Genomic DNA, 15,024 nt, shown 5'->3' on the forward strand with positions numbered 1-15,024 from the left:
GAAAAAAAAAACCGGGAAATTTCAACAGTTTTTTTTTTTTTTAATAATTAAAGTGAAGTTTTGAAGATTTAAACAATAAAAAATTAAAAGGGTTTTGCTGTTGAAGATTTTAGATACAAAAAAAAACTTTTTCTTTTTATAATCAACTTTAAATAGAAATAAATATATCATTTTTTTAATGGGTCTTTACTTTAAGTATACAAAAAACTAAACAATAATTTATTTGACAAAACGATACTAAATCCATTCCAAATTTGAGTATTTGCAGATTTTAACTGTTTCAATTCGAATGTTTTAATAAGAATTATAATTAATATAATATAATTTATATTATTTTCTATATTAAATTTAGTAAATATATTTTTATATAACTCAAATTGTTGAATTTTGATGAATAATTAACAATTGAACACCTATTGTTTTTTTGAAAAAAAAACTCTGAATTAATTAAAATTTTTGAACAGCTTTTTAAGAATTTTGAAATATTTCAAAAGAATAAAAAACATTTCATTGTAATACTAAAAATGATTGCTTATTTTAAAAAATTAATGTTGAAGATTTTGAGGAAATTTTTTTAATTGAGCCGAATTTTAAAAAAATTGCAGGAAAAATTCGAATTTAAGATATGTTTAGAATAAAAATAATTTAACAATTGAACACCTATTGTTTTTTTGAAAAAAAAACTCTGAATTAAAAATTTTGAACGGAAACTTTAGAAGCTTTTTAAGAATTTTGAAATGTTTCAAAAGAATAAAAAACATTTCATTGTAATACTAAAAATGATTGCTTATTTTAAAAAATTAATGTTGAAGATTTTGAGGAAATTTTTTTAATTGAGCCGAATTTTAAAAAAATTGCAGGAACAATTCGAATTTAAGATATGTTTAGAATAAAAATAATTTAACAATTGAACACCTATTGTTTTTTTGAAAAAAAAACTCTGAATTAATTAAAAATTTTGAACGGAAACTTTAAAAGCTTTTTAAGAATTTTGAAATGTTTCAAAAGAATAAAAAACATTTCATTGTAATACTAAAAATGATTGCTTATTTTAAAAAATTAATGTTGAAGATTTTGAGGAAATTTTTTTAATTGAGCCGAATTTTAAAAAAATTGCAGGAAAAATTCGAATTTAAGATATGTTTAGAATAAAAATAATTTAACGTTTAATTTAAGAAGTGTTCAATTCATTAAAAAAATGTAATTGTTCAATTTTTAATTTTTTTCAACTTAAAATTACATAAACCGACATCATTTAAAAAAATGTAATTTATTGATTGATTCATTAATTTAGAGCATTGAAAATAATGACCTGGATTTATATTTTTCGAACTGAATATGAATCCGTAAACTCTATTCCATTCGTAAGCCATTTAATTTTCAAATTTGTTAATTAAGAAAAAGAACAACTATTTAATATTTAATAACTAAAAAAAAATTAACTTTGAAAGTTACAATTTTAATTATTCTTTTTAAAAAAATGTAATCTGTATCTTAAATTGTTGAATTTTAATGTATAATTAACCATTAAACACCTATTATTATTTTAAAAAATTCCATATTAATTTAAAATTTGAAATTTTTCCTAACAAAATATTTAGAAGCTTTTTAAGAAATTCGAATTTAAAAGAATTTTTAGAAGTTCTGAAAAAAATTTAGAAAAAATGTCAAACAACAAGCCTAAATTAAACAAAATATAGATTTTGGCACATTTAAAACCAAAAAAATTTATCAGTTTTTTTAAGAATTTTGAAATCCGTTAGTAGAATAAAAAACATTTCATTGGGAAACTAAAAATGATTTACTTTTTTGAAAAATTAATTTAAAGAAAATGTTTAAAAAGATTTAGAAAGATTGACAACATTATTGAAAATTAATGTGCAAGATTTTAAGGAAATTTTTTTAATTTTTCAGAATTTTAAAAAAATTGTAGGAATAATTTTAGAAAAAATTCTAATTAAAAAAAATTTAATCAACACACCTTATTGAAACAAAATATAAATTTTTGCAGATTTCGAATAAAAAATTTAGAAGCTTTTTAAGAATTTTGAAAGACTTCAGAAACAAAAAAAAACATTTCATTGGGAAACTCAAAATGACTTCTTTATTTTTAAACATTCATTTTAAGGGAATTTTTCAAAAGATTTGAAAAGATTTACAAATTTATTAAAAATTAATGTGGAAAATTTGTTTAATTTAGCAGAATTAACCGAAAAATTGTAGGAAAATTTTTAGAAAAAATTCGAATTTAAAAAGATGTTTAGAAGTTCTGAAAAAATTTAGAAATAATATAAATTTAGAAAAATGTAAAACAACATGCCTGATTTAAACAAAATATAGATTTTGGTACATTTCGAAGAGACAATTTAGAAGCTTTTTAAGAATATTAAAATGCTTCAGAAGTAAAAAAAAAAAACATTTCCTTGGGAATATAAAAATGATTTCTTATTTTGAAAAATTAATTTGAAGAGAATTTCTAAAAATATTTAGAAAGATTTACAAAATTATTAAAAATTAATTTGGACAATTTTAAGGAAATTTTTTTAATTAAGCAGAATTTAAATAAAATTTGTAAGACATTTTTTAGAAAAAATTCGAATTAAAAAAAAAATTTAGAAGTTCTGAAAAATTGTTTAATAATTTAAAGTTTGAAAAAATGTAGAAAAATATGCCTAATTTAAACAAAATATAAATTTTGACAGATTTCGAACCAAAAAATTTACAAAATTTTTAAGACTTGAAATGCTTCAGAAACAAAAAAAAAACAACATTTCATTGAAAAAATAATAATAATTTCTTATTTAAAAAAATCAATTTAAAAAAATGTTTAAAAAGATTTAGAAAGAGTTTCAAAATTATAAAAAATCAATGTGAAAGATTTCAAGGAAATTTCTTTAACTTGAGAGAATTAAAAATAAAATTGTGAGACAATTTGTAGAAAAAATTCGATTTTAAAAATATGTTTAGAAGTTCTGAAAAAACATGTTAAATTTTTTAACTTTTAAAAAAATGTAAACCAACATGCCTTATTTAAACAAAATATAGATTTTCGCACATTAAAAACAAACAAATGTAGAAGTTTTTTAAGAATTTTGAAATGCGTTAGAAGAATAAAAAATATTTCGTTGAAAAACTAAAAATTATTTCTTATTTTGAAAAATTAATGTTGAAGATTTTAAGGAAATTTTTTTAATTTAGCAGAATTTAAAAAAAATGGTAGGAAAATTTTTAGAAAAAATTCGAATTTAAAAAGATGTTTGGAAGTTCTGGAAAAATTTTTTCAATTATTTAAAATTAAAAAAAAAAGTAAAACAACATGCCTAATTTAAACAAAATATAGATTTTGGAAGATTTTGAACACAAAATTTAGCAGCTTTTTAAGAATTTCGAAAAGCTTTAGAAGAAAAAAAAACATTTAATTGGAAAACTAAAAATGATTTCTTTTTTTGAAAAATTAATTTGAAAAGAATTTTTTAAGAGATTTAGAAAGTTTTATAAAATGATAAAAAACAAGGTGAAAGATTGTATTTTGAAATAAAATTTGAATGTATTTTAAGTATTTTCAAACCATTTAAAACGAAATTATTTTAACGTTTAATTTAAGAATCAATTAAACTAATACAATATATTTTTTTATTTAATTCATTGATTGATTCTTTTACTTGAAGTATTGAAAATGTTAACATTAATTTATATTTTTGGAACTGAATCTGAATATTAAAATCAAAAGTTAAAAAAATTATTATTCAAATTATTTAATTTTTAACCCCATTTAATTTGAAATTTTTTATTTTAGAAAAAGAATAATTATTTAATATTTGAATTGAAACGAAGTGTGTTAACATTTTTTTTCAGAACTTCTAAATATATTTTAAAATTAATCGTATTTTTCCTACAATTTGTCGAAATCCTGCAAATTAAAAAAAATCCTTAAATTCTTCCAGGTTCTTTTTTGATCATTTTGAAAAATCTCTTAAAGTCTTTTAAAATTTTCTGTTATTCTTTTGAAGCCTTTCAAGATCCTTAAAAAGATTCCAAATTTTTTGTTTGAAATGCTTTCAAGTTCTAAATTTAATTTGAACTTTTTTACAACTTCTAAATATCTGTTAAAATTGCTCTATTTTTTTCTACAAATAATAAGTCTTCTATTGTTATTTATAAATTCAAATTTTAGTTTTTTTTTTAATTTACAGGATTTTCTCAAACTTGTGGAGAAAATTCAATTAATTTTAAAATATATTAAAAAGTTCTGCTAGATTTCTTAAGATTTTGAAATAAAATTTTAAAGCATTTCAAGGATGCTTAAACTATGTAAAATGAAAATAATTTTACTTTTAATTTAAGATCTGTTAAGTTAGAAAAAAATATATATATTTTTAAATTTTTAATGTGCCTAGATTAAAATTACTAAGAATATAATTTTGAAAGTGTTTCAAATTCATTGCTTGATTTTTTTACTTAAAGTATTGAAAATGTTAATTACATTTAAAATTCTTCAATTCAAAAACTTTTAAACTTTAAGTTTAAAAGTTTTTAAATTCAAGAGTTCAACTTTGAATCCCTAAATTTGTTCTTTATTGTTTATTACTTTAAATGGAAAAATAATTAGAATAGAACTTTTTTTTCTTCGATTAAAGCGGCGACCCTGAAATTGTAAAAATTAAAATTAACGTTAGAATTATGACAAACGTTAAAATTCCCCGCTTGCTCCGGAAATAAAGCGGTGTATTTAAAAAACTTCATCTTTTTTTTTTCATGCATCTTGATGCACACAATTATTATACAAAAAGTCCGATAAAACTTACAACAGCTCAGAATATACAAATGGAAGAAAGATTGTTTTTATCTCCATCCGAGTCTAGAAATTAAATACTACCTACATTGCAGCAATTTGAAAAAATTGCCTGTCGTTAAGAGAAAAAAATATATATATTTCTCGGCTTGAGAGAATTTCAGTTTTCTTGGAGGACAAGATGATTCTTGCCAATCGTCATCCATTGTGATAAATAAAACGGCACTGGAGTTACGAGCACATTGCGCTCTGCTAGATTTTGTATAAAATTTGCTACTCTTGGACTTTTATAGTCCCATCTGAAAAGAGAAAGAAAAAAAAAAAAGAAATGCGAAAATGAGCTCATTTTCTGAATAAAATAAGAGCAGTAGTTGGCAGAAATTTTTGAAAAAACTCACGCAAGGGGAAACGGTTTTTGAGGCAATTTTAGAGATGGACAACCCTCGACAATCCATGGCTGACCGGTACTATCTAAAGCTAATGATTCCAGAGTTGGTGGATCTTTTCCAAATATTTTGTCCATGTACTCTTTTCTGTTGTGCGCTTGCGTAAAGTCAATACCTGTGCTCCTGAAATTAAGTGGAATAGAAAATAATGAATAATATTGTCTTAAGTTAGACAAGAAAATTAATTTTTTAAAGAAAAATATGAATTTTAAACAAATAGCTATATTTTCTATCAATATAGTTTAATTTTCAATCAAGGAGATTAATCTTGAACCAAAACAAAAGTGACTATTAACAAATTAGTTCAATTTTGAACCAAGAAGATTCATTTTCTGACAAAAAAAGAGGAATTTTCATTAAAAGAGTTGATTTTTCAATAAATAAAAAAAGATTTTTTCAATTAAAATGAAAAAGTTTCAAATATATTGGAATTGATGAGATTAATCTTAAATCAAAAAAATTTTTTTAACAAAATAAACCAACTTTTAATCGAGTGGTGAAATTGTCAATGAAAAAAAAGAAAACTTTAGCAAACAGTTGAATTTTCAACTAAAAAATGAAATAGTCAAATTTTCAGTTAAAACAATTAATTTTTAACAAAAAAGGAAAAACTAATTTTCAACTAAATATTTGAATTTCCAATCAAACAAGAATATTTTCAGTAAAGATAAAAAGAAAAATTCAACCGAATTGTGTAATTATTAAGCCAAACGGATAAATTATCTACAAAATAGATACATTTTCAACCAAAAATAAGGAGGTTCTAAATTAAAACTTTTGTAAATTTTTAACTAAATATTTGACTTTTCAACTAAAAAATGAAATATATAAATTTTCAATGAACAAAAAATAAATTAAAACAAAAAAAAAATAGTGATTTTCAACACAAAATGATGAATTTTCAAATAAAAAATATCTGTTTTCATCCCAGAAGTTAATTGATTAAATTTTCAGCTAAAGAAATTAATTTTCAACAAAAAAAACAAACTATTTTTCAATTCAAAATGATGAATTTTCGTTTAGAAAAAATGAATATTAACAAAGAAGTTCAATTTTCAAACAAAAAGATGAATTTTCAATCAAGAAGATTGATTTTCTATAAAAAAAAAACGAATTTTCAATAAAAGAGTTAATTTTTCAATAAATAAAAAAAGATTTTTCAGTTAAATCGAAAAATTTCAAATATATTGAAATTGATTAGATGAATCTCCTATCAAGAATTTTTCTCTAAGAAAGTAATCCAACTTTCAATCGAGTAGTGAAATTTTCAATGAAAAAAAAAAAGAAATGAAAAATTTGAGCAAACAGTTGAATTTTTAACCCACAACGAATTGATGAATTTTCAAATAAAAAATAAAACAGTTAAATTTTCAGTGGAAAAAATTAATTTTCAACAAAAAGATTAATTTTCAACTAAATATTTGAATTTCCAATCAGACAATAATATTTCCAGTAAATATAAAAAGAAAATTTCAACCAAATTGTAGAATTTTTAAGCCAAACGGATAAATTATCTACAAAACAGTTAAATTTTCAACCCAAAATAATGAATTTTTAAATATGAAATTTATGTAAATTTTCAACAACAAAATATCAGTTTTCAACTAAAAAATGAAATTGTTCAATTTTCAGGTAAAAAAATTAATTTTCAACAAACAAACAAAAAAACTAATTTTCAACCCAAAATGATGAATTTTCCACTAAAAAATATCAGTTTGCAACTAAAAAAATAAATATATCAATTTTCAGTTTAAAAAATTAATTTGCAACAACAACAAAAAAAGAATTTTCAACTCAAAATGCTGAATTTTCAACTAAAAAAAAAAAATAATGTTAACAAAGTAGTTCAACTTACAAATAAGTAGTTGAATTTTGGACCTAGACAATTAATTTTGTACCAAAAAATACAAGTTTTCATTAAAACAGTTAAATTTTCAATTAAAAAGAAAAAGATTTTTCAGTCAAACGAAAAAATTTCAACTATATTGAAATTGATGAGATGAATCTTCAATCAGGAATTTTTCAAAAAAACAAAATAATCCAACTTTCAGCTGGAATTTTCAATGAAAAAAAAACGAATTTTCATCAAACAAAAATGAATCATTTTCAACTAAAAAATTTCAATTTTTGACATAAAAATTAAATAGTTACATTTACAGTAAAAAAAAAAAAATTTCATCAAACAAAAAAAAAATAATTTTTAACCCAAAATGATGAATTTTCAAATAATAAATGTGTTTTTATCCAAGAAATTAATTGATTAAATTTTCAGCTAAAAAAATTAAGTTTTAACAAAGAAAAAACTAGCATTCAGTTCAAAATTATGAATTTTCATCTAGAAAAAATGAAAATGATTTTTCAATAAATAAAAAAAGATTTTTCAGTCCAAACGAAAACATTCAAATATATTGAAGTTGATGAGATGAATCTTAATCAAGAATTTTTCTCTAACAAATTAATCCAACTTTCAATCGAGTAGTGAAGTTTTCAATGAAAAAAAAATTGGCAAACCGTTGAATTTTGAACCCACAATGAATTGATGAATTTTCAACTAAAAAATGAAATGGTTAAATTTTCATTGAAAAAATTAATTAAAAAGAGAAAAAACTAATTTTCAACTAAACATTTGAATTTCCAATCAGACTAGTATATTTACAGTAAAGATAAAAAGAAAATTTCAACCGAATTGTGGAATTTTTAGGCAAAACGGATAAATTATCTACAAAACAGTTAAATTTTCAACCCAAAATAATGAATTTTTAAATATGAAATTTATGTAAATTTTCAACAACAAAATATCAGTTTTCAACTAAAAAATGAAATTGTTCAATTTTCAGGTAAAAAAATTAATTTGCAACAACAACAAAAAAAGAATTTTCAACTCAAAATGCTGAATTTTCAACTAAAAAAAAAAATAATGTTAACAAAGTAGTTCAACTTACAAATAAGTAGTTGCATTTTGAACCTAAACGATTAATTTTCTACCAAAAAATACAGGTTTTCATTAAAACAATTGAATAAATATTTTTCAGTCAAACGAAAAAATGTCAACTATATTTTCAAAAAAAAAAACAAAGTAATCCAACTTTCAACTGAAATTTTCAATGAAAAAAAAAAAAAAACGAATTTTCATCAAACAAAAATGAATCATTTTCAACTAAAAAATATCAATTTTTGACATAAAAATTAAATAGTTAGTTACATTTTCAGTAAAAAAAAAAAAAATTAATTTTCATCAAACAAAAAAAAATCATTTTCAATCCAAAATGATGAATTTTCAAATAAAAAATATCTTTTTTCATCCAAGAAATTAATTGATTAAATTTTCAGCTAAAAAACTAAGTTTTAACAAAAAATTTTCAACTAAAAAATGAAATGGTTAAATTTGCAGTTGAAAAAGTTAATTAAAAAGAGAAAAAACTAATTTTCAACTAAATATTTGAATTTCCAATCAGACTAGAATATTTCCAGTAAAGATAAAAAGAAAATTCCAACTGAATTGTGAAATTTTTAGGCCAAACGGATAAATTTTCTACAAAACAGTTGAATTTTCAATCCAAAATAATGAATTTTTAAATCATTTTTTTGTTGTAAATTTTGAACTGATAAATAAAATAGTTACATTTTTAGTAAAAGAAAATTAATTTTCAACAAACAAAAGAAACTAATTTTTAACCCAAAATGATGAATTTTCAACTAAAAAAATATCTGTTTTCATCTAAGAAATTAAATAGCTAAATTTTTAGTTAAAAAAATTAATTTTCAACAACAGAATATCAGTTTACAACTAAAAAATTAAATAGTTAAATTTTCAGTTTAAAAAATTAATTTTTAACCCAAAATGATGAATTTTAAACTAGAAAAAAATAATATTAACAAAGTAGTTGAACTTTTAAACAAGTAGTTGAATTTTGAACCAAGGCGATTCATTTTCTACCAAAAAAGACGAATTTTCATTAAAAGAGTTGATTTTTCAATAAATAAAAAGAGATTTTGCAGTCAAAACGAAAAAATGTTAAATATATTGAAATTTATGATCAAGAATTTTTCTTTAACATAGTAATCCAACTTTCAATCGAGTAGTGAAATTTTCAATGAAAAAAAAATGCTGATGAATTTTCAACTAAAAAATGAAGTAGTTAAATTTTCAGTTAAAAATATTAGTATTCAACAAAAAATAATTTTCAACTTAATAGCTGAATTTCCAGAGAAAAATTTTTCCAGTCAAGAAAAAAAGAAAATTTCAACCAAATTGTGGAATTTTTAAGCCAAGTGGATGAATTTTCTACAAAACAGTTGAATTTTCAACCCAAAATGAATCATCATAAACTAAAAAATATCAATTTTCAACTAAAAAAATGAAATATTTAATTTTTCAGTTAAAAAATTAATTCTCAACAAAAAAAATCCAATTTTCAACACAAAATGATGAATTTTCAAATAAAAAAGATCAGTTTTTAACTAAGGAATTAAATAGTTAAATTTTTAGTTAAAAAAATTAATTTTCAACAAAAAAGAAAATAATTATCAACTAAAAAATATTAAATTTAAACTAAAAAAATTAAATAATTAAATTTTCAGTTAAAAAAATTAATTTGCAACAAAAAAAAATTAAATAGATTCTAGAATAATTTTCTAGTAAAAGTGACGAATTTTCATCAAAATAATTGAATTTTCTAGAAAAAGAAAGATTTCAGTTAAAAAAATTAATTTGCAACAAAAAAAATTAAATAGATTCTAGAATAATTTTCTAGTAAAAGTGACGAATTTTCATCAAAATAATTGAATTTACTAGAAAAAGAAAGATTTTTTTGTAGGAAAAAAGTGCATCCTAATTACAGAATTTTTTTAAACAAAAAGACGAATTTTCAACCAAATAATACGATTTTTTATTGGAAAATATGATTTCTCAATTAAAAATAGAAAAGTAGACTTTTTAACTAAAGAGAATGAATTTTCAAGAAAAAAAGGATTTTTTTCAGAAAAGAAAAAAATGTAACCAAATGACAGAATTTTTTAAACAAAAAGACGAATTTTCAACCAAAGAATACAATTTTTAGATTGAAAAAGATGAATTCTTGATTAAAAATAGAAAAGTAAACTTTTTAACAAAAGAGAATGAACTTTTACCAAAAATAGTTGAATTTTTTTATTGGGTTTTATTAATTTTATTTCAGTTTGAATTAAAGTTGGCAATTAAGTGGCCTCATTTCTAATAATTTCTAAAATTTTCAAAAATAAAAATAGATTTTTTTATAAAATTTTAAAACTTTAAGACATTTAAAATATTCAATTTCTAATATTTCTAGTTTAAAATTGCCTAAAATTATTTGCAACTCTGTTTTCATTACTTCAAATGGAAAAAATTTCAGTTTTAGAATTCGAATTTTTTAATCTCATTGACCATGAATAATATTTGCGAACCACGACATTACCAGGAATTTTTATTTTATTTATTAAATTCTTCTTTTTGGATAGAAAATTCAACTTTTTTTATCGAAAGTTAATTTTTTTAATTAGAAAATTTACTTTAGTTTGTAACAAAAATTTTATCGTTCAATTTTTAATATTTCTAGCTTAAAATTATTAAAAATTATTTGCAATTCAGGTTTTATTACTTCAAAAGAGAAAAATTTCAGCTTCAGATTTAAAATTGTTTTACTTTCATTGACCGTGAAAAATATTTTCTAATCGAGAAATTAGCAGGAATGTTTATTTTATTTATTAAATTTATATTTTATTTATTAAATTCGTCTTTTTGGATAGAAAATTCGTTCTTTTGGATTTAAAATTCATTTTTTTTATGAAACTTTAATTTTTGTTCAAATAAAAAATTTTACTTATATTTTTAGTTTCGAATTTACATATTTTCATTACAAATTCTACTATTTTCCAAATATTTAAAACGAAATCGTTCCATTTTTAATATTTCTAGTTTAAAATTGCCTAAAATTATTCGCAACTCTGTTTTTATTACTTCAAATGGAGAAAATTTCAGCTTTAGAGTTCAAATGTTTTTATTTCATTTACCCTGAAAATTATTTTCTAACCCGGAAATGACCGGGAATTTTTTATATGATTAAAACTACTTAACTTAATTAAGTTAATTTTTTTTAATTAAAAAATTTACTTATAATTGCGGTTGATAATTCATCTTTTTTATTTACAAAATTTACTATTTGGTTGAAAATTAAATTATTTTGTTGAAATATCAACTATTTTGTTACAGTCATTCTTTTTCGTGGAAAATTCGTCTTTTTTGGATAGAAAATTCATTCTTTTGGATTGGAAATTCATCTTTTTTGATCGAAAGTTATTTTTTGTTTAAATTAAAAAAATTACTTACATTTTTAGTTTCGAATTGACATATTTTCATTACAAATTCTACTATTTTCAAAATATTTAAAACGAAAATAATTTAACTTTTAATTTAAGAATTTTTCAGTTTATATGAAAAATGTAATCGTTTCATTTTTAATATTTCTAGCTTAAAATTATTAAAAATTATTTGCAATTCAGTTTTATTACTTCAAAAGGAAAAAATTTCAGATTTAGAGTTCAAATTTTTTACTTTCATTGACCGTGAAAAATATTTTCTAATCGAGAAATTATCAGGAATTGTTATTTTATTTACTAAATTCTTCTTTTTGGATTGTAAATTTAACTTTTTTGATCGATAGTTAATTTTTCTTTTAATGAAAAAATTTTTCTTATATAATTTTTAGTTTGAAATTTACATATTTTCATTACAAATTCTACTATTTTCAAAATATTAAAAAAGGAAAATAATTTAACTTTTAATTTAAGAATTTTTCAGTTTATATGAAAAATGTAATCGTTCAATTTTTAATATTTCTAGCTTAAAATTATAAAAAATTATTTGCAATTCAGTTTTTATTACTTCAAAAGGAAAAAATTTCAGATTTAGAGTTCAAATTTTTTACTTTCATTGACCGTGAAAAATATTTTCTAATCGAGAAATTATCATGAATTTTTACTTCTTTTTGGATTGAAAATTCAACTTTTTTGATCGATAGTTAATTTTTCTTTGAATTAAAAAATTTACTTATATTTTTAGTTTGAAATTTACATATTTTCATTACAAATTCTACTATTTTCAAAATATTAAAAAAGGAAAATAATTTAACTTTTAATTTAAGAAGTTTTCAGTTGATAACAAAAATGTAATTGTTCAATTTTTAATATTTCTATTTTAAAATATCCTAAAATGATTTGCAACTCTGTTTTTATTGCTTCAAATGGAAAAATTTCAGCTAATGAGTTCGAATTTTTTACTTTCATTAACCGTAAATAATATTTGCGAAACGGGATTGTTTTCTACCTTCTTGAGCCTAATAAAAAAATATATGAATAAAAAATGGTGAGATTTACCTAATCACTGGTTTGGAATCTTGGTAGGGTGTCTGCACAGTTTTTGCATCAATAGCACCCTGTTTCTTTTGCCAAATGAATGTAATCAACGAGTGAAGATCCCTGCCAACTAATTTCACTCGTTTGCTACTGCTGTGTCCCATCGTGTTTGCAACTGCTTTAATAAAACAGCTGACCACTCCTTTTTTCGAGCAAAAAAAGTACTTTTGTCCGAGCAGGAGGGCAAAGAAAACGGGCATAATTCGCACTCTTCTCCCCTTTTTCGGCTTCTCTTTTATCGCGGCAAATGTAATGCCGTCGCTCGAAGCTGTTTGCACTTCCACCGGCATCTCGTACACGCGACAGTGCTCGATTATTTTATTTTCCATGTCCCTTCTCGTCATAAAATCCATCTCGGTATTCGAACCTTTTAATTCGTAACAGTACCACGTTTTTTTATCATGATGCCTGCTCACGTCTGCAATTTGTGATTTTTCAATAATTAGCACAAGTTTGGAATCAAATAAAGCTAAACGAAATATATATTTTAAAAATATTTACCAATTACTTCTAAAATCGAGAGACGTTCCTTCAAAACATCTAGACTCACTCCATATTTCTGTTGAGAGTAAATAGCGTTTTTAGAAAACAATCTATTGGATTTTTTTCTTCTTTTTTTTTTTGAGTAAATAAAAATTATGCAGGCTCTGAGTATGTGTACGGTTTCGCGACTTTATTATAAATAATGTTTTTTGTTCAGTTTCTAGGGACATTCCAACCCAGCATACCTAAGCGGTATACTGGTGCGAATTGGTTTGCTTCCAATGTTAATGTTAAATATTTAATATATTGAACATATAATATATTTGGGGATAATCCGTTGCAGCTGTGTTTGCGTAAATGCCAACGAAATGAAAAAACTTCGGGTGCGAATTCGCACCAGTGTACCGTTAGAGGATTAAATATATTTCTAAAAATTATGTAGGCTCTGAATATGTGTACGGTTTCACGACTTTATTATAAATAATTGTTTTTTGTTCAGTTTCTAGGGACATTCCAACCCAGCATACCTAAGCGGTATACTGGTGCGAATTGGTTTGTTTCCAATGTTAATGTTAAATATTTAACATATTGAACATATAATATATTTGGGGATAATCCGCTGCAGCTGTGTTTGCGTAAATGCCAACGAAATGAAAAAACTTCGGGTGCGAATTCGCACCAGTGTACCGTTTGAGGGTTAAATATATTTCTAACATCGATTTATTAAATAATTAAATTATAATTAAAACATAATTAATAAGTTCCTGATTTTTTTTTGAAAGTCCGTGAATTTAAATCATGATTCAAATTTTTATTTCATCTTTTTATACTTGAAATATTCAGTGTACGTTTAGGTAAAATTAATATGACTACTACATTAAATTCAATTTAAACTGCTACAAATTCCTTAACTTTTCCAGTAAAAGATCACATTTTCACAAATTATACCAATTTTGTTGCATTTTCAACTAAAACAGGTCAATTTTCGATTAAATAGTTGAATTTTGAAGTAAAAAATAACAGTTTTCAACCAAAAATGAATTGGTTAAATTTTTATTTAAACAAAATTTTATAGTGTTGAATTTTTAACTGGAATAGATGAATTTAAAAAAAAATTAAGAGTTTAACTTTTAACTAAATGGTTTTATTTTCTACAAAAAAGATAAATTTTCAACTAAAACGTTGAATATTTAATTGGCATACTTGTATTTTCAAACAAGCAAATTAATTTTATATAAAAAAGACAGGTTTTCAACAAGAAGCCTCAATTTTTAATTAAAAAAGACCAATTTGAACCAAAAACGAATCAATTTTCCACCAAAATTGGAATAGCTGAATTTTAAGATTAAAAATATTACTTTTTAACCAAACTGATCAATTTTCAACTAAAATTATGCATTTTTACAGGAACCAAAAAAAATGATTTTCAAGAAAATAATAAATTTATTAATATTTTTATAAATAAATCCACGATTAATTGATCTATAAAAATATATAGAAGGAACAACACTTAAAAAATCTTAATATTATTAAAATTATTGATAAAAATAATCTTAAACTTCAATTTATATTTTATAAATTTAATTATGGGTATAAAATTATTAAGTTTTTAAAAGTTAAGACAGTTAGCTAGTATTTTTTTTAAATAAAAAATAAATTAAAAAAAAATTGAACCAAGTTAACCAAGTGTTCAATTTTCAACCGCAAAGATTATTTTCCAATTGAGAAGATTTGATTTCTACCAAAAAAGGCGAATTTTCATTCAAAAAGTTGAATTTACAATTAAATAAGAGAAAATTTTCAATAGGAAAACGAATAGTTCAGTTTTCAGTTAAAAAAAATTAATTTTAATATGAACAAAAATGAATTTTC

The 15,024-nt window shown here is 21.5% G+C and overlaps 1 protein-coding gene across 1 annotated transcript in view; it reads right to left on the reverse strand.

Annotated features, from left to right (window-relative positions):
• Positions 1–4,732: 4,732 nt before the first annotated feature.
• Positions 4,733–15,024, reverse strand: part of LOC117172112 — a 13,361-nt gene continuing 3,069 nt past the window's right edge. The window contains exons 3-6 of the mRNA XM_033359900.1: positions 13,171–13,228; positions 12,631–13,087; positions 5,191–5,361; positions 4,733–5,091 (exon numbers count right to left, since the gene is read on the reverse strand). Coding sequence (XP_033215791.1) covers positions 4,953–5,091; positions 5,191–5,361; positions 12,631–13,087; positions 13,171–13,228 — 825 coding nt within the window. The 3' untranslated portion in view covers positions 4,733–4,952. The remainder of the gene's footprint in view (positions 5,092–5,190; positions 5,362–12,630; positions 13,088–13,170; positions 13,229–15,024) is intronic.

Source organism: Belonocnema kinseyi, chromosome 4, assembly GCF_010883055.1.
Source record: "Belonocnema kinseyi isolate 2016_QV_RU_SX_M_011 chromosome 4, B_treatae_v1, whole genome shotgun sequence".
NCBI lineage: Eukaryota > Metazoa > Arthropoda > Insecta > Hymenoptera > Cynipidae > Belonocnema > Belonocnema kinseyi.